Consider the following 21015-nt stretch of genomic DNA (forward strand, 5'->3'; position numbering starts at 1 on the left):
AAATCCATGGCCACACTTTCCCAAGGAGCATTGGGAATAGTGAGTGGACGAAGGAACCCTGCCGGAGCTCTTCTAGAAGTCTTGTGTTAGGCACAAGTAGTGTAGGAGGCAACGAATTTGCAAACATCGGCACGTACAGTAGGCCACCAGAAGCAATGACAAAGCAATGCTGTGGTCTTCTTTATTCCAGCATGGCCGGCAATGCGGGATGAATGAGCCCACTGTAGAGTCTTGAGCCGGAGATGGGATTCCACAAATGACCGGCCCGGAGGAGGAGAGGAAGGCTTGGTCCTAGTGAGGGCTACAATATTAGAAGGATCAATAATATGTTGAGGAACCAACGGTTTTAGGCGATCAGAATCGTCAAATGAGCGAGATAATGCATCTGCACGTCCGTTCTTGGCACCAGGACAAAATGTGAGCTTCATGTTAAATCGAGCAAAAAAGGATGCCCAGCGGGCTTGCTAAGGATTAAGGCAACGAGCCTCCTGAATAAACACTAGGTTCCGATGGTTGGTAAAAACAGTAACAGGAAATATAGCCCCCTTCAACAAATGTCGCCATTCTTCCAGGGCAGCCTTGATGGCTAGTAACTCCTTATCCCCAATTCCATAATTACATTCACTCGGAAGGAATCGTCTGGAGAAAAACCCACACGGATTGTGAGAGCCAGAAGGAGATTCTTGAAATAGCACCGCTCCAATGCCTACAGAGAGGATGCATCTACTTCTAAGAAGAAGGGTCGTTCTTGGTCAGGCTGGAAAAGAACTGGAGCTGAAGAGAATGCCTCCTTTAGTGTAGTGAAGGCAGAGATGGCCTCCGGGGACCAGACCCTAGGATTGGCAGTCTTCCTGGTTTAAAGCTGTGATGGGAGCAATGATGGAGGAGAATCCCCGAATAAATTGACGATAATATTTCTCGAAGCCAATGAACCTTTGGATCGCTTTAAGGCCTTGTGGCTGAGGCCAATCCAGGATGGCTATCACCTTAGTGGGATCCATACATAGACCTTTACCTGACACAATGAAACCGAGAAAAGGTACAGGGTGACTTCAAATACGCATTTCTCCAACTTGCAGTAGAGGTGGTGTCTCCGGAGTCTACGTAGGACCTCCTTAACTTGTTCCCGATGGGATTTCAAATCTTTAGAAAATATTAAAATATCGTCTAAATACACCACCGCCGAAGTGTATAACAGGTCATGAAAGATATCATTAATGAATGTTTGGAAGATAGTTGGGGCGTTACAGAGGCCGAAGGGCACCACCAGGTACTCAAAGTGCCCATCTCTGGTGTTAAAGGCCGTCTTCCATTCGTCCCCCTTCTTGATGGGGATCAAATTGTAGGCCCTACGGAGGTCTAATTTAGAAAACATTTGAGAACCACTGAGCCTGTCAAAAAGGTCAGAGATGAGAGGAAGTGGATATCGATTCTTGACGGTGATGCGATTGAGAGGACGATAATCGATACAAGGCCGAAGAAACCCATCTTTCTTCTTGACGAAAAAAAAACCTGCACCAGCTGGGGAAGTGGACCTACGAATAAATCCCCGTTTTAGGTTCTCTGAGATATATTGAGGCATGGCTGACGTCTCTGGACGAGATAACGGATAGGTCCGTCCTTTGGAAATCAGTTGATCAGGAGACAACACAATAGCGCAATGCCAGGGACGATGAGGAGGCAGGGTTTCTACTTCAATCTTGCTGAATACATCTTGGAATTCCATATAAGCAGCAGGAAGATTGGTTAACTCGGAATGGGACATCACTTAAATTTTTGGAGGCAAGACTTTAAGAAACATTTATGATGGCATCCTGAACCCCACGCGATGACTTGAGCGCGGCCCCAATCCATTTGGGGAAAATGCATCCTTAACCACGGTAGCCCCAAGATGAGGGGGTTAATGGACTTAGACAAAACCAAAAGTTGGATCATCTCGCTATGAAGTGCTCCTACCATCAACCGAACAGGAGAAGTCACAGAGGAGATGGAGCCATGAGTGACACGACTGCCGTCAGAGATAACGGTTGAGGCAAAGGTTTTAAGGATATTTGGAGCTGCGAGGCCAGATCCGCCGAAATGAAGTTCCCGGAGGAGCCGGAGTCCACAAAGGCCGTGGTGGAGAAGGTACCTTTAGAGGTGCTCAGGATGACAGTCATGAGAAATTCTGGGGAATTTTTGGAATAGGGAGCAACAGTGGACTGTCCTAAAGCGGCCTTCCCGCCACCGTTTAGGAGGAAGAGTTTCCCGGTCTCTTGGGGCAAATTCTCAGCAGATGTCCCGAGTCACCACAATAAAGACACAGACGTTGTTTGAAGCGTCTCTCTCTTTCTTCTGGGGACAATTTAGAACGTTCTACTTGCATTGGTTCGTCTACTGGCAAGATGGGGTTTTGAAACTGAGGCGCTAGCCGCGGTACGAACAGTTTGCCGGGGGGGGGAGGCTTTCCTGGTAGCGCAAATCCACTTTAATGCACATTTAGATGAGGGAATCTAAGTCTGCCGGGAGTTCTCTGGAAATTAACTCATTTTTAATCCGATCAACCAGACCCTTCTTTGTTCCATTTTAACTCGGAAGCCAGAGTCCAGAATTGAACCGCGTATTGTCCCACGGACAGATCCCATTGACTGAGGTTTAACAGACTAGTAGCTGCGGAGGCCACTCTCCCGGGATCGTCAAAGACTCTTCTAAAAGCCTCAATGAAAGAGTTTGAGCTGCTGAGGAGGGGATCCCCTCGTTCCCATAAAGGTGAGGCCCAGGCAAGCGCTTGACCACTGAGGAGGGAGATAAGAAAAGCCACTTTGGTGCGTTCTGATGGAAAGGCCCCAGGATTACACTTAAATTGAATGGCGCATTGGTTCAGAAAGCCCCTGCACTTATTGGGATCTCCGTCAAACTTTTCGGGTGTCGGAATGCGTAGACAGGAGGCGGCTGTAGAGACCGTAACCACACTGGATGATGCAGACGTAGAAGAGGTTATGGCTGGTGTAGTAGGTAAGGAACCCTGTAACACATCAAAATGGGTTGCAATACCTTGAACACATTGGAGGATGGGCCTGGGCTGCTTCTTGTTGTTCCACTCGCTGAGCCAAGTGCAGGAGTAGATCTCGAGCCGACGGTTCACCAGACCCCTCAGTTGTCATGGCCAGAGTATACTGTCACAACTATATTGCGTACCTGCTATTGTTGGCGCAACTCAGAGGAAGGTGTGGAATCTAACGTGCCCCTGGTATTCACCAGGAACCCCTGCAAGGAAGTCTGGACTCCGCTGCAGGGACACGCAGGTCGCGGTCCTCCCACAAGTCAACAGCGAGATACAAAGAGGTGTCAGACAGGCCGGGTTGGTAATGTTCTGGTAGTACGAGGTACACAAGGATATCCAGAAGAATGGTGAGACAAGCCGGGTCGATAACGTTCAGGCAGCGCAGTACAAAAGGAGAATCCAAATGGGGTGGTCAAACGGTCCAGGTCAAAAGGTCACAGGCAGCACAAGGATAGTCAGGAACAAATACAGGAGACTGGTACACACAAACGCTGGAGGCAGGAAGACCTGATACTCTGGCACTGGTAGGAGTGCCAGAGGATGTTTAAATAGTGAGGTGCCCCAATCAGAATCAGGCGCCAGGGAGATCCATCCATAGCGTCACGTTGCCTAGCAATGGGGAGCGCTGTACTGAGGTCGGCGGTTGAAACCAGAAGTGATGCGTCTGGTTGCTAAGCAAGCAGACACGCTGGGCGGAGACCAGGCGACCGTACCGGACAGATCGCGGGACGGTGCCTGACACCAAGGTAGAACATGTAGATTTAGACCAGCAGGACGCCAAGGACGGAGCCTTGTGGGACCCGATGACCAACACATGGTCAGTCACCAGTCCTGGTGGAGTGGATGAAGGAGAGGTCCCTTTAAGAGAGGGCAGTAGAAGAATTGATTTAGGAGGAAGGGGCCAAGTTGCAGTGACGGTGTGGAAGTTAGAGATGGAAAAATGTCAAGGATGGAAACCAATTTGCTGCACACATACCTGGCATTCCAGAGGACACACAAATAAGGGAGGAAGGGGAGATTTCAGTATGGCTGATGACATTGGAGGAGTGTAGAGGCAGGGTTTGGAACATCGGATGGGTAAGAGCAAAGGGTAGGAATTGGGTGTGATTAGGGTTAGTGGAGATGTTGGTGGCAGATAGGATGAGAGGAGAGACTTGAGAGTGTGAACAAGTGATACGAGTGGGGTTGGGGGAAAGCATAGAAGGTAGACAAAGCGATAAAGAAGTTAAGACTAATGATGAAACATTGAGAGTGAAGGCTATGCAAATTCTGTAGTAGACACTAATATTGACATAATGGGGGAATTTAATTCTGTCGCGAGTAACGCGGCACTAAATCTATTACAGTTAATACGGTAATTTTAACCCTGATTTTTGCTTGCTGAGCTGTGAGCAAAAACCAGCGTTAAAGATTACCATATTAACGGTAATAATGCACACTATTAACATAATATCAGTAATAGTGTGTAGACCGCGTTACTGCCGAAAGTAATGCGGTCCTCTCAATGAGTGAGAAGTCTTTGCAGCAGTTATAGTTCACATAGATAGCTAGGGTGAAAAGTATACATGCAACAATAAAGGTATCATAGTACTATTGTACATGAGATAAGACACAGTAGTACAAACACTGCAAGTGAGTGCAACAATAGTAATAGTACAGAAGGACAGCAGCAGGACAATCAATGGAGATGGGAGGACACTGGTTGAAGTATATAGAAGGCAACTGAAAATGCAGAGGATCCAGGGGAGCACTAGAGAGGCAGAGGGAGGCTAGAGATAGAATGAGCAGTAGCTGGCTGAGAGTGCCTGGGGCAAGGGAGGGAAGGAAGGTAAAGGGTGCAGGAGAAGTAGGCCAGTCAGATGAAGGGCCAGCAGAGGAATTCTGCTGAAGACCAATTGTGAGATTCCGGAGGTCTAGTGCGCGTGTCCAGCAGGTTGGTGACCAGTGTGGGGTAGGTTTTTTGTAGAGGACAGGTCCAGTCTCTGGCATGAGAATGGAGCATGGAGAAGGAACTTAGCACGTCCCAAGGATGGTATTGGTCAAATGGAGGCAGGAGAGAGAGCATTGTGGTTCTAAGCACCAGGTTGAAGAGCCAGTCCATGGAGGAGAGGGAGTTATCAGGATTGTGGGTATAGTTGCCAGATTGTCCTCAGCAGTGAAAAGGAGGTCATCAGGAGGGTGGATCAGAAGTATGCCCTAGACCAAAGTTGCTGGAGTAATAAGACTTTCGTAATGCATCTTAGTGCAAATGTACTATAATACTACCATTAAAGAGGCAAGGCACTCCTTTCTAACCCAGGGAACCTAGAAGATTGGGGTCATGTACAAGTCGGTGCCATTTGCGCAGTTCCATTTTTGTACCCTACAATTAGAACTTCTGAGTGGTGGGATAATCACCTCTCTCACTAGACTCTTGAGTCTTCTGTTTCTGAAAGTTCAACGCTTTTTGTCATGCTAACTGGACAGTGCTCACTTATTCAGGGATTGGCCACTGTTAATCTGGGACTGGGAAATTGTAAAAATGGATGCCAGCCTCAAGGCTTAGGCAGCATTTTGGCAACATCACAGTCTGTTCCGTATGTGGTCTCCGACCAACATCTTGGAACTTGTGGTGATTTGCCCAGCTCTTTTGATGGCTTCTGATTCCCTTAAGAACAGGATGTTACAGGTACAATGAGTATCAATCTTAACCATTTAGTTGACAGCCATAGTGCTCTAGGTATGGCAGAAGCAGAATGTATCTTCCATTTTGCAGAGGAGACTGATGGGATCTGATGGTTTTTCCAGATTGATGCAATGGGGATTCTCTGACCATTCAGCATAGGCTATATTTTCAGTCCTCTTGTGTTTCACTGCTGGCTTTGCATTTGCCAAAATGGGGATGACTTTTTGTCCATGCTAGCAGAAGATCCATGGTGGCTTCTGTTTTGCCTGGACCTGCTCTCTGAGCACTTTTAGTCTTCAGAATTTACCAGGCCTAGCCTGAGCAACCTGTGTCTTGAAGCCCCTAAACATCAGACACAAAGTGTTTTTTGGACAGGATAATACATGAGGTGTTGCAGGATAGGAAACTGTCTTCTAAGGACAAGCAGAGGGTATTTACAAATTTTTTTCAGCTGTATGTGGATGACTATTTCTCTTAGGACAGCTTCTAGCTACCTTACCTTTTTGTTTTTCATCAAAGTAGCCTGAACAGAGATCTAACTCCTAGTTTGCTCAAGGTGCAGATATCAAGGACTTTCCTTTTGGTGTGTTTCATGTCCATCCAACATGTCCATCCAATGTGGTTCCTGCTTGTAACCTAATTCTGGATGTCTCCATTTACTAGATGGATCCATTCAAGCCCAGAAACATTTCTTCTTCATGCCATACACTCATGTCACAGCTGGTATGCCTATCCGGAGTCCCCTTACTAATCCTTTTTCTCTTGAAGTTTGTTTTAATCATCCATTTAAATCAAGAGATTATTCTCCTTTTGCCAAAAAGGTGGTTTTGCAAGGGCCATAGGCCTCCACTCTTTGGATATTGCCTGAACATTTGGAATATACTTGCAGTGAATATAGTTGCATGTTTTAGAGCTGCCCTATGGGTGGATACTCGTAGACTGTGCTGTGCACAAAAGTTTTTGGCCAAAGCTAGCGTATTTGGAGACAAAGACGTTAGAGCAATAGAATCTGGTGAAAGTGTAGACAGAAGGCCAAGTAGTTGCCAACACAATTGCTCGATCGAAGCTCCATTTCGTGCGGCCCAGGAAGCGCTTACCGACCTGGTGAAGTTAGCCTTAATCTGTTTTGGAACTGGAAAAGCCTGCAAGAGACAAGCCTGACAAATGGTAGTCTTAATCCATCTGGCATCTGTCTGCTTTATTGCCGGCCATCCTCTCTTGTGAGCGTAGTATAACACCAAGAGACTATCAGTTTTACGCACGAATGGCGTGCAGTCTACATAGATCTGCAAAGCCCTAACTACATCCAACTGAAGAAACGAATCCTGTGAACTGGACTGTAATTCCCGGGGCAATGCAGGTATAACAATATCCTGTTTCATGTGAAATTTGGACACCACTTTGGATTGGTGTGTAAAACCGCTCTGTCCTTGTGAAAGATAAAAAGGGTGACATCACAAATGATATGGCCAGTAAAAGGAGACCTTCTAGGTCAGACTTTTTAAAGAAACAGATTCTAAAGTTTCAAACGGCAACGCTGAAAGAACCAAATTCAGATCCCATGGTGCCACCAGCGTAACAAAAGGCCGCGTAGGACCCCCTGAAGAAAGGTCATTTTTGGGAAAAGACCGACAAGGCCGAGATCTGAACCTTAAGAGATGTCAAACGTAGGCCCTTGTCCAGGACTGAAGACAAAACCTGAGCCAGACGGAACGAAGAGTTGAGTGCACCTCGATGTTCACACCAGCCTATGTAGGACTTCTTGACCTGGTGATGATAATTCTGAGAAGACACCGGATTCCTGGCCTTAATCATCGTTTACAGGACCCTTTTAAAGAGGAACTTTTTTTTGTGGAGAATCAGGGCCTCGGCCGCCAGTCTATCAAATCCAGCCATACTAAGTCTGAATGAAGGAACAGACCTTTGCTCAGAAGATCTTCCAGGAGAGGAAGTTTCCAGGTCGGTTCTAAGTCCATGCCAGCAGATCAGCGTACTAAGATCTTCTCGGCCAGTCTGGTGCCAGCAGAATTGCCTGCATTCCACACTCTTGGCCTTCTTGAGTACCTGAGGTAACATAGGAATAGGAGGAAAGATATATATCGGCCAGTAATTCCAGGGAACCGTCATGGCATCCACTAGAAATGCCTGCGGATCCCTGGCACAATACCTGTCAACCTTGTTGTTCAGCCGAGAGGCCATCGTGTCGACCTCTGGCTGACCCTACTTGTCTACAATCTGGGCAAACACCTACGTGTGGAGGGACCATTTTCAAGCATGAATGGCATAGCAACTTAAGTAGTCAGCTTCCCAATTGTCTACAACTTGGATAAAGTCCACCGATACGGCCGGGATATGATGTTCCGCCCAGACCGTGATCCTGGTTGCCTCCTTCATGGCCACTTCATGGAACTTCTTGTCCCCCTTTGGTAGTTGATATACACCACTGCTGTGGCGTTGTTGGACTGGACTTCAACGGTACTGTTTTTCAGTAAAAACTGTGCCTGTACAAGAGAGTTGAAAACTGCTTGTAGCTTGATGGGCAGCCTTACCTCCTCCTGGGACCAAAGCGCCTGAACATGGAGGTTCAGTGTCACCGCATCCCAACTGTGTAGGATGGAGTCTGTGGTTACATTTGTCCAGTCCAAAACCGAAAAGGTGTTTCCCTAACTGAGATTCCTCATCTTCAGCCACCACAAAAAAAAACCTGACAGGTCAGTAGTGACAGATGGAAGAACTAAGTCACCAAGTGATGATTGGAACTCGACCACCTTGCTAGTGTCTCGTTTTGGAAGAGCTGTGAATGGAAGTGAGCAAACTAAATGGCTTCGAAACAATACACCTATCTGCCCCTTAAGTTTCATGCACTGAAGAATGGAAATGTGCTTGAGGAATAATAAGGTTTTCACCTTCTTTTGATTTGCCAAAATCTTGTCCTGGGGCAAAAACACGCTCTGACATCTGGTGTAGAACAAGAGACCCAGGAAAACCATGCACTGAGTCAGGACCAGGCTGGACTTTTTGAAATTTATGACCCAACCGTGCGACTGCAACATTTCCCCTGTCAAACGTAAGTAGCACAGAAGAAGACGAGCCGAAATAGCTTTGATCAGGAGATTGTCAAAATATGGCAGAACCGTCACCCCTTTCTGATGGAACACCACTGCCATTACCTTTGTAAATACCCTTGATGCAGTTGCCAGACCAAAGGCTAAGGCTCGGAACTGGTAATGGGACGCATCCACTGCAAGCCCGAGAAGGTTGTGGTGGCCGTCCCATATTGAGAAGTGAAGATATGCTTCGTTGATATCCAAGGATGCAAGAAACTCGTTCTGCTTCATGGAATTGATCACTGAGTGAACTAACTCCATCCTGAAGCTGGGTACCCTCAAATGTAAGTTGAGGGATTTCAGTCTCAGGATGGGGCAGAAGGACAAATGCAGCTTTTGTGCAAAAAAAATTTGAAAATAATAACCCAAATTTCTTTGCTGTCTTGTAACTGGGAAAATCACTCCTGATGATAAGTGATTGAATGACCCCCTGAAGTACTTTCCTTCTGGTGGCTTCTTGTGGAAGGGGAGTGGAAAAGAAATGCTGCGAAAGTGTCCCCAAGAGATCCAGAACATAACAGCTCCTCACTATGTCCTCTACCCAGCCGACCAGGGAATAACGGATCCACTGGTCCCAAAAGAGCAAGAGACGAGTCCCCACCACCGAACTTCCAGACGGGGGAAGAGGAAAGTCATGTAGGCTGCTTATCTTATGGCTTTCACCCAGGACATCTTCCAGTGCAAGCCTGCCTACCACTTTGAGATGCTTCACCCCATGGGGCAAAGAACTGGCCTCTCGCAGCAGGCCCCTGGATCTACAAACAAAGGGAAATGACCAGAAGACATCCTGCACAGATCCAGGACAACATTGCCCAAGTACTTTGATGCTTCCTTAATGTGCTCAGCTAAAGTTGTTAAGTCAGATCTAGGCATCCTAGACTGTTTGCCATCACTGAGTGTGCTTTCCTACTTTTCTACCGCTCTGATCACCCAGATAGCTGCCACAACGTGTCGAAGTGAAGATTCAGAGGCTAAATAAATGGATTTCAAAATCCCTTCACACTTCCTATCAGTGCTGTTTTTAAGGTAGCAGCACTAGGGATAGGAATAGTAGTGGAATTTGCTGGGTGCGCAATGGGGACATCCACACTCTGCTGTGACTTCTGTGATCCAATCTCTACGTTTGAGAAGGGGTATGAGAACCAGAACCGTATTGGAGCCTGAAATCTGCTATCAGGTTGCAGCCTCGCCTCCCCCAACATTTCTGATAACTGTGAGGAAGAAGGTAAAGAACCAGGCAGTTTCTTCTTCCGTTTAAACAGGGAAACCTCTGGATCTACCGGTGCCACCTCAGAAATATTCAGGGTCTGTCGGACCGCTAGAATAAGGTCCTCCATCCCCTATCTACTGAAGGAATCTTCCTCCCAGGTTTTCAGATCTTTATAGTCCGAATCTTCTGGAATCTCCAATCCTCCTGCAGGGAGTGTTCTGAATCGGATTCTGCTAACCCCCTAGACCCGGAATGGAGCCTGACGCTTGCGTGGTCTGTTAGAAGAGGACATCTTCAACATCTTCTCTAGGGAGGACGACACCCTAACCAGCCACTGAACTGACTTACCGTTCCTGGAAACACATTTACCCGTCTGATTTCAGCAATGAATCTAGCCAGTTCTTTAGTCCAGGTCGGCTCCACCAAGTTGGGTGCGTCCCCAGTAGACTAATGCAGATCTAGATCCTCAAACTCACAAGCCATGCATTGGGCATCCAGGTCTGACCATCCACTAGGTAGCTTTGCTTGACACCTAGAACAGGAACACTACTGAGCTGGTCCTGACAGCTTTGGACCTGGAAATATTCCCTTTTTCTGAAATCTTGTAGCAACAATGTAAGAAAAATAAGGAAAAAGAAAAGAGCAAACCGTAGAAAACAATCTTTGACAGAGAGTGATCTAACAGTTTTACTCACACAATAATTTAATATCTATACATACAGCTATATGTATATAACTAGTTTCTGTCAGCAAGCCCTATTATATAATAATTGAGTACTCAATATACAGAGAAGGTACTGTAGCTAAACTTAGGAAGGGGTCAGTACTCAATATATAATAGAGAAAGTACATTTATATTACCGAAAAAAAGGTGCTCCAATATTAAGATAAAGCTTACAATATTAATAATAGTGACACAACACTACAGCAGTCACAAACCACACAGCAGTAGAAAAAACTTTCCCCTAGGTACAACGTGGACCAGGCACAGCAGAGCCAAAGTGACAGTTTGAAATGGCAGGTTCTGCTTAACTGAAAACCCTGCACGAGAGGAGTTTGGCCACCCACTTAGTGAAGACACGCCTCCTCCTTAACTGTCATTCCTAACATGGTAGTTATTCCTGTCCATCTCAGATCCAGGTGGGAGTTGTTACTATCACAGCCCCCTACCAGGCTCCAACACTGTCTGAGTCCTCTGTAGCAGGTGTGGACCGCCGGCAGCCCCAGGGTGTCTTCCGTGGAGTTCACTTCACCGCTAGTTGTAAAACATAAAAAGAAATGGAACTAAACTAACAAGTGCCCTACCCTGTAGGCACTTTGAAACCCCTCATCCAGGGGGACATAGAGGGGAGGGATCAGGTCAGTCAGGTTGACAGAATATAGTGCCTTACTCCCAGCACAGCGCCCTCTATACCCCATAGTCAGCAGTATCCCATAAATGGCTGTGCAAGAGAAACTGCTGCCTCGATAGCCCCCCCTACTGGATGCGCCACTGCTTCTGTCAACTATAACTGTGCAGAAGCTCAAATCAATTTTCTATCTGTATGAAAATGTACACTGGAAAACTACCTCTCCACATCAGAACTTTATTCCTTATTGACTGGAAGTCATTCCTGAGCATTAAAGCATGGGGCTTTGTGGTAGGCACATGGAGGATAGCCGTATGGTCCTCTCTGTAAGCCTTCACGAAGCATATTCGGAAGTCTGGTCTGCAAGGCCTTAATTGTATAGTAATTTTTTATGTAGATACAGCCCCAATCATCCATTTTTTGCCTCTACTGTAGCAACTTTCTCAAGATTAAACACTGCAACTTAAGTCAAATGTACTTCAGAAATGAATGCATTAAAATAACCCAAGGTTGTTTTATTCTAATTTATTTATACTTATCTTAGAGACAGTAGATTTAATTCTGAATTGTTTTGGCTTTTCTCACATTTCAGTTCAGATGTGGTTTGGGAGACAAAGAAGAAGACAAGATGGAGGCCACTGAGTGTAAAGCAAACTGAAAAGTTAGAAGCAGCCTATAAGGACTACAGTGAGTCTGCCCCCACAGACAACAGAATTGTGGAGTTGGATTCCAGTACTCAGGTAAGACTTGGAGGTATATTAACTAAATACTGGTTTGAAAAAGTGGAGATGTTGCCGATACCAACCAATCAGATTCTAGCTGTCATTTTGTAGAATGTACTAAATCAGTGGTTCCCAAATTGTGCGCCTAGGCTTCCTGGGGTGCCTTGGAAATCTCACAGGGGTGCCTCGGCCAGGGCCAGTGGTAAGCAAGGCGGGGGACTACTTGGTAATTATTTTGGCTTAGGGATGCCTTGAAAGAATTTTGGAGACCCTAAGGGTGCCTTGAACTGAAAAAGTTTGGAATCCACTGTACTAAATAAATGATAACTAGAATCTGGTTGCTATAGGCAACATCTCCACTTTTTCAAACCCGCAATTTTGTAAATATACCCCTTAGAGGCTGATGCCAAGTTGAACATACATTCTTTTAGTGTGTTTCCATACTGTGCATAAATTATGCGTACACATATGTCCGAATGCAGATGGGTACGTAAGGGAGCATTTATTTCAATGTTTTTATTTAACAGTCATTTTTTGCTAATGCACTACAGGTCTTAGTGGTTCTACAAGCACCATCATGCTTTGGCAACCATGGGCATGCTGGCATTTGTAGTTCTTCACATGCCAGCATACCCGAGCACTGTAGGGCTGCCAGAGCTAGACTTGATTGGTCAGAATGTGTTCGATGAGTTTAGAATGCTCTGGTAGCCATGGGAATGCGGACACTTGTTATCTACAATCGTCGGCGTATAAAAGCAGTTTAGAGCTTCCAGGGCTTGCTGGAAACAGTAGTGCACCAGGAAAAAAAAGGCTGTAATGTATCTTTTAACTATTTATTCTACCAAATCACACTAGTATGGGGTGTTGGAAGGAGGAGCCCTTGTTCTTTCAGTATGGGACTGTGTTTTCCTGGCTGTGCATTTTTTGGCGGGCCTAATCCCCTAGGACAGTGGTTCCCAAACTGTGTGCCTAGGTTCCCTGGGGTGCCTAGGCGATCTCACAGGGGTGCCTCAGCCAGGGCCAGTGGTAAGCAAGGCGGGGGACTACTTGCTAATTAATTTGGCTTAGGGGTGCCTTGAACTGAAAAAGTTTGGGATCCAGTGCCCTAGGAAATTCAGCCCTGTGCTGAACAGGGTATTGCTGTGTGACGTTATGACAGAGCAACTACCTAATGCATGTCTCCAGTGGCGCACACAGGGGGGGTTTCTGGTTCTCCAGAAACCCCTCCCCTCCGCGAACCAACGGTACTGTACAGCAGCCGTGGCGCTGTCAAAGAAGCGTCCGCGGCAGTGCTGTATTGTAGTATAATACAGCACTGCCGCGGATGCTGCTTGACAGCGCCGCGGCTGCTGTAGAATTCAAACGCGCCGAAATGGAGCTGCTCCCTCTCACATTATTTTTTTTTTCCGGGGGGGGCGGAAACCCCCCCTTCTAAATCCTGCGTTCGCCCCTGGTCTCCCTGTTATAGTGTCAGCAGCTTTGCCTATCATACCCTAGTAGTGGCTTTTTGAGGAGGAACACACTGTTCCTCTCCCTGATATTATGGCTACCAGTCGAGGTATGTGCTTAGTTCAGCATGCCATTTTTTCTATTTTATTTTTTTTAACTATTATTAATTTCATTATTGTTAAAGTTTGCAGGTTGTCATAATCATCAAGTTGATGATTATTATTGTCTCAAAAGCATTTTATGTATAATACACTTTAAATATAAGATACATTAACCATACTTTGTAGTCACACATATCTTAAGATATGTGCAACTCAAAAAATACACTTAATTGTGTTTTATTTTTATTTCTTTTTTTGTTAAATAACGTTTCATTATTAGCATCAAAATGAAAAACATACAAAGGGGCCAAATCAATTCAGCCACATTCTAGGAATAACACGGCCTGCACACTATTGCCGTTGATATGGTAAAAATGCGCAGTATGGCAATTTTAACGCTGATTTTTGCTTGCAGCTCTTGGATTCGCGAGCAAAAATTCAGGTTAAGATTACTATATGAAGCTAATAGTATTAGCGCCGCATTAATCCTAGACTAACGTGGCAGAATTGAATCGACCCCAAAGTGTTGATAAATAGAAATTAATTCACATATTTCACAGAGGAATTGAGACATACTGAGAAGGGGCATGAAGGGAAGCAGATGGGAAACCTAGGTCTTATTTTTTACCGTATTTTACGTCTGCGTTTTAGACACACACTTTCAAACTCAGCATCAGCTCATTAGTCTTTTAATTTATATTTGAAGATTTGCTTTTATTCTGAACTCATTCGTTTTTTATTTGTAACTTTTTTGACACTAAGGGGGAATCCAATTCCCCACTTTGTTCTAAAGAACAACGTGGGTTGTGCACAATTGCTGCGCCTTGTTACCATTACTACAGTCATTTCAACGCTGCTTTTTGCTGGCAGCTCCCTGAGCCATTCTTATGGTGATATGCTGTGTTTGGTTTTTGCCAAAGATGACATTGTGCATTAAGACCAAAAACCTATATGTTGGTTTTGTCAGAGGACATTTGTTACCTTTAGGTGCAACGTTGCATTGCTTTAGAGGTGTTTTTGGAAAGACGGGGCCTTCCATGACATCACTTGTTTAGTCTTTTTCTGATAGTAGACAGATGCCTGTAGATTCCTACATGTGTACATTTGGATTCTTTGTGATTTCACACAGCATCATACTGTCTGATCTTTGTGAATTGGCTGAATCACCCACTCATGGAAATGGCATCTGTCTTTAATATTCTCTGTTAGGAAATCATCTTTTTCACTGTTGAATGAATGATTGTTTGGGAATTGCCTTACAGCCATTTGCAGTCTGATGAGCAGCAACAAACAAACAGGCAATGGTTATGCTTTATATAGGGGAAGTATCACTTCCTATCACATATGAAGTGCAGCTGAATAGTAGCACCTGGCTCAAAGTTCCCTCTTCAATGATATGGAAGCTGTAAGGTTATACTTAATTTTAACTCCATATATGGGTTATTTATCACGTATGATTAGATTTATGAAATGTTATTACTTGGTGATGGTTAGATGATTGTTAATTATGTCCTGATATGTAAAAACACAGATATGAGGATGTACTTTCTTGTACTTTATCACATGACTGTACTATTTTGTTAAGACATCTGACCTGAACTGAAAACACTGATACTGAGCCATGTTTTTGTTTTACACTTCATTCTTGTTCCTTTTCATCTCTAAATTACACAATTGTCTTAAAGAATATGGTATATGACACAAAAATTAAGGCGTGAACTCAGGAGAATCTCTATTTAGCTGCAAATAATTCTGCAATATTTTATACCACCACTTATGGGGTATAGAGCATAATGGTGCCTCACAATCCTTACAAAATGGCATAGGATTGTGATGGTAAGAAAGCTACACTACCATATGAAATGTGGCCTTATTTCTTATGTTATAGTGTTGTTATGGCACTATTGGTGCACAGTTACAGTACACGCATGTTGTTTTTGGGAATGTTGTAGGCGTGCCTAACACCCACTTTCACTGGCATGAAATTGGTACAACAAACATCAGCACCTGTGAGAAGAAGCTTTCTGCCAGCTTTGAAAATAGAATACTCTGCCTCTGCTCATCAGACATCTATCAGACTGCAGGTCTACAGAATACAGGTAGAGGAAATGTTCATCTACTCCTTTGTAGTTTGTTGAGCGTGAATACACTGAGTGGCTCCATAAGTCATGCTCATTTTTACATATGAAATTTAAATATCAAACCTTGTATGCAAATGTTCAGATTTTTTATTGTTAAAGACAAGGGAGCCATAATTATTATGTTGATAATTAGATATAAATGTTTAAAGCATTAAATAATAGATTGTAATGTATCGTAGCTTATGTAGCATGTGCCCTGCAGTGAGCTGTGTACACCTATACCTTTATAATAAGATATTGTGTTCAGGGGCATTTCTGCCATTATACACACACACACTGGTCCATTGGAGCTTACAGTTTAAATTCCTTAACACACACACACATTTTGTGAGCAGCCATTCAGCCTACCAGCATGTTTTATTCTGTGAGAGGAAATTGGAGCACCTGGAGGACCCATGCAAACGAAGAGAGAACATACACTTTCCACACAGAATAGTACGTTGGTTGGAATGGAACCCATGGCATCAGGCCTATAAGACAGCAGTGCTACCCACTGTGTTGCCCATTTTTGCCATGTGGAGAAGTAAGCACCTCATTTCTGCTGGAAGAATGATAGAGAAAGATAAGGGAATCCATTTATTCTTCTAAAAAGAAAAATTATTTATGTCTAGCCCGTTATTTCTATGACAGCTGCAATGCAGTCACAGTCACTAAGTAGAGTAGGAAATCTCAGTGTTTAGATTGTGTGATCGGTGTGCATCACTCACCCAGCACTTCTACCACTGTTGCCATGCTTCTCATGTACTGAATGAAAGAGGATGTGCACAGTCATCCATCTGTGTGATTATTGAGCACAAATTTCTACATTCATTTGTGAGGAGAGTGGGGACTTTCATGGTCAAAGGAATGCTGATAGACAATTGTTTCCAACAGCTCCTACACTTCCACTGACACTGTTGTTAATACAGTGATCACACATGATGTAATTTCTCCTTCACACAATGAGGAGTGTGATAGTTATATATCTGCTGGCTGGGGGAGTATGCCCCATGCATTTTTTTTGGGTGGCATATGAGCTTCAATCTCCCTTGCATATGTGTTTGTGGTTTTTTTTTTTCACATGCTTTTTGGATTGCATAATCTTGTTTTTATATTTTGTCAGATACAAAATCAAATTCCTGGAGCCATATTTCCCTTTGTGTTTTATCCTATAAATCCACCCAAGTCTGTAACCATGGACTCAGGTTTGTTTAATCCGTATAATATTTGTAACTTGTGAAAGTGTGCAGTATATTTTATTTCTGTGGTTAAAATTATCTCTAGTGTTCTAAAGCTAATATTACACTTGCATGAATATACTGTTAGGTGGAGATGGGAGAACCACTAGGTGCCAAGATTAAAGTTTTCAGATATGAACCATTAGGGTAAAATAATTTATTTAGTATTACAATGACATTTCACTACAGCTTTGTTATGAACTAAAATATTAACTGCCTGCTGGATTACCACATCTTTAGAACAGTGTCCTAAAGGGATCAGATGCAGGTTGATAAGCTGATAATGCGGTCATTTCCGACCACTGTTTATGAATCGGCTAATTCACAAAGTTCATAACTGCAGTGCAAGTCTGCCAAGCTGATTATCTGTGTCTGCTCCGTTAGAGAACTTGTCCCTTCTTACATGGCAACATGTTGCAGAGGAGTTAAAGGAGCATGGTGGATATAGTTGTTTAATGTATAGTATTCAGCTTAGTAGTACGCAGTCTTTTTAATATACGTGTGTGTATATGTATATATATATGTGTGTGTGTGTGTGTGTGTGTGTGTGTGTATATATATGTGTGTATATATATATATATATATATATATATATATATATATATATATATATATATATATATATATATATATATCAAATAGTGTTTTTACTCACTTTTGAAGTTTAGATATGTCTTTACACACAGCTATTTTTTGTATTAGGGAGCTACAGCTGGTTTTTTTTATACATCACAACTAGATGGGAAATGGCTGATGTAATACATTTATTTTTGATGTTTTACAGAGCCAAAACCCTTCACTGACGTGAGTATTGTGATGAGAAAGGCTGGACATTCTGAAATCTCACGCATAAAGTAAGTTGTGCTATTTCCCGATATCTGTTAGCAATGTAAAAGTTTTAGGGCATAAATATTTTGAATATTCGGTGAATTTGGGAAAAAGCTAAATTAATAAACATCGCCATTAGGAAAACTGAGCTACACACATTACACAATTATTCTACACTAAGCACATTATTTTATGATGGAGACATTATGCTTTGTCTTTGTATGTTAATGCAAAGGTTTTCCTTTACTAATACACTTGAATTGCAGTAGTATCTGTAGTTTAACAATTTAAATGGGGGAGGATCTGTAATGTTTCCTTTTTAACACAGTAAACACATTCCTATTAGCTTTTTTTTCCTTATTTTCAGAACTAAATTCAGTTTTTATTTAGTTTCTGTTCTATAATTGCATGTGAATTGAGCATGGTCATAGCATATTGAATATAAGTCTTGTTTTGTTTGTTATTCATAATTCGTATCCAATCATGTAAAAAAAAAACTGCTGGAAAATATATTTCTAATTGGCCAGTATACTATTTTTGTCAACAGGTACTTCAAGGTTTTGATTCAAGAAATGGATCTCCGAATAGATCTTGGGTTTTTGTTTGCCCTTGCTGACGTCTTTGCGCAGAGTGTAGATGTGCCTAAAGATCAAGCTGTAAGGCATTATATTGTGATGATCTGCTATGATATGCATTAGTCGCATTTTGGTTATTCCTTTAATTCAATAAAAATGACAAGTAAAAAGTCCGTTTCCTGACAGCTTTTGTTAGGTATATAATATAAAATGCATATTAATGACTTGTCACCATTTGAACACAAATTGTAGACACTGTTTTAAACTTGCTGAAAAAATTAAAAAAAACATGTAGCTGCTTGGGTGAGTGATCGGTAAGTATGAAATCAAGTAAGCAAATTGCTTACTACGCAGGACTCTCTTCCCACCGTCAACATACCACCACCATCCCTAATACATTTCTTTAATCTCAGAAGCCTTCAGTAGTCTAAAGGTCTGAGATTGTGTACTCAGTTGGGCTGACAATGAAGAGACAGACCGTTTCCCAGTGAGTAATTGGCAGACAAGTTGTGCAAAGCTGTATGGTGGTCACTCTGCTGGCCAGATCTTCTCTCGTTCCAGTGTTTTCATTTGTTTCTACATTAAGTTTCTACTAGTGTCTGTCTAATTTAAAAATAAAAGGCAAATCTTACTTCAGTAACAATAACTGAGATAAAGCATTCAAATCCATTAATATATATCTGTAAGCATTTCCTTTTTGTGCTGCCACTGACAACACTAATAATACGTTCACATCACACTTAATGGCTTATATCAGTCAAATTTGTCTCTTACAGAATGTCGTCAATTTTAATCCTTAAAATTGAATGCACCAAATATGAAATTCCTTAAAAAGGAAAATGATCATGTTTGCAGGTTTATAATCCTTTGCATCCACACTATATAAGATAGCGTTTCATGACATTCTTCCAGTAACACAATCACCATTATCATTTATTTTATATTGCACCACTAATTACGCAGCGCTGTACAGAGAATATTTGTCACTCACATCGGTCCCTGCCCCATTGGAGTTGACAGGCTAAATTCTCTAAAACACACAGACTAGGGTCAGTTTTGATAGCAACCAATTAACCTACTAGTATGTTTTTGGAGTGTGAGAGGAAACACACGCAAACACGTGGAGAAAATACAAACGCCACACAATAAAGGCCTTGATCGGGAATCGAACTCATGACCCCAGTGTGGTAAAGGCAGAGGTGCTTACCACTAAGCTACACAAGAAGAATTTGTGCTATTTTCTACTGATGAGGATATTCTGTGTTTTAACATTTTGTTTTTACTTGGATGAGGTTATTATGGTAAGGCAGACACATAAAACACCTCATTGACTGTAATATTGTCTATAATTGTAAAAGAAACAGGAACTGTTATAGTACTGTTCTGTATTGTCTATATTTATGAGCCTTCTGTTTTGTGTACTTGGTTTTTTTTCTGATTAGGGCAATAATGTCTGTTTCAATAGGTTGAGCTTTTCAAAAAAGATGTGGAGTCTCTTCAAACAGAACTGAGTACAGTGTCTTCAATAAGTACCTCTCAGCTCAGCCTCTATGAACATTTTCATATATCTCCTATAAAGGTAATGTAAAACCTGTATGAAGCAGTTGTCTGATATAAAATCTGAACCTACAGCTATAGCAAAGGTCGGATTGTCTTCTGCCGTCAGGTGAATATGCAGTATGATTTTTTTTCATGAGTAATGTTTGTGGTCTCTCTCTGCAAATTAGCCCAAACTGTCTTGAGCAAGGGCTGATTCACTATCCAGGAAATGAAAATGCTGCCCAGTTTGTATTTGTTTATTTTTATTACACAGTGCAATATCTGTGATCTGAGTAAATCACTGCTGTTGACACAAAAAATTAAGCAGGGACGCAAACTTTGTAATTTGATTCACATACTTTTCAGCTGATATGCGTTTTACAATTCTCTGAAAGGGGCACCTGGTGGTGGAAAAAATGGTTGCAGAGAATTTGATGAAATGGGGGAAAATCAGTGTGAGGCCAGATAGGAGCCACATACGATGTGTAGCTGCTCACACTTCCAGGTACCAAAAACATTGCAGTATTACATTACCTAAAACATTGCTGGTTTTGTCTCGCATCCCTATGATGTGCGCGCAAAAATCAGCAATGTTTTAGGTAAGGATGAGCAGGCTTGGATTCCGCTAATCCGATTCCACCAGAACAGTGCGGATCCGACAGGATCCGAGCACTGTTCGGGAACTTCCGGGCGCCAAACGAAGCCAAACCGAGGCTATGACATCCAAGTCTCGCGTCGGATCTCGCGAGACTCCGATGTCATAAATACTCACCTTGCGGCCGCCATCTTCATTTCACTTGACATCAGGGAAGAGGAAGGGTGTGTAGGGTAGTGGTGCTCCTGCGTGATCAGTGCTCTGTCCTTGCTGAGTCCAGTGGTGCTTTAGTCCTGTGCTTAGTTGTGCTAAGTCCATAAAAATTTTATAATTATTAAAATCTCTTCAAAATTATAAAAAACTATTTTTATTTTAAAAATTATACAAAATTAATAAAAAATAAAATATTTAAGCAGTTCTAAAGAATAGGTACTGCAATCTATATTACATTTAATACGTTCAATTTTTAAGCAG

At 42.9% G+C, this 21015-nt stretch overlaps 1 protein-coding gene across 3 annotated transcripts in view; it reads left to right on the forward strand.

Annotated features, from left to right (window-relative positions):
- VPS13A (vacuolar protein sorting 13 homolog A) overlaps positions 1-21015 on the forward strand; it is a 243599-nt gene that overhangs the window by 174899 nt on the left and 47685 nt on the right. For all 3 annotated transcript variants that reach the window (XM_075211020.1, XM_075211019.1, XM_075211021.1), the window contains 6 exons: positions 11967-12114; positions 15599-15745; positions 16890-16971; positions 17789-17858; positions 18380-18488; positions 19873-19986. In XM_075211020.1, the coding sequence (XP_075067121.1) occupies positions 11967-12114; positions 15599-15745; positions 16890-16971; positions 17789-17858; positions 18380-18488; positions 19873-19986 (670 nt within the window). The remainder of the gene's footprint in view (positions 1-11966; positions 12115-15598; positions 15746-16889; positions 16972-17788; positions 17859-18379; positions 18489-19872; positions 19987-21015) is intronic.

Source organism: Mixophyes fleayi, chromosome 1 (assembly GCF_038048845.1).
Source record: "Mixophyes fleayi isolate aMixFle1 chromosome 1, aMixFle1.hap1, whole genome shotgun sequence".
NCBI lineage: Eukaryota > Metazoa > Chordata > Amphibia > Anura > Limnodynastidae > Mixophyes > Mixophyes fleayi.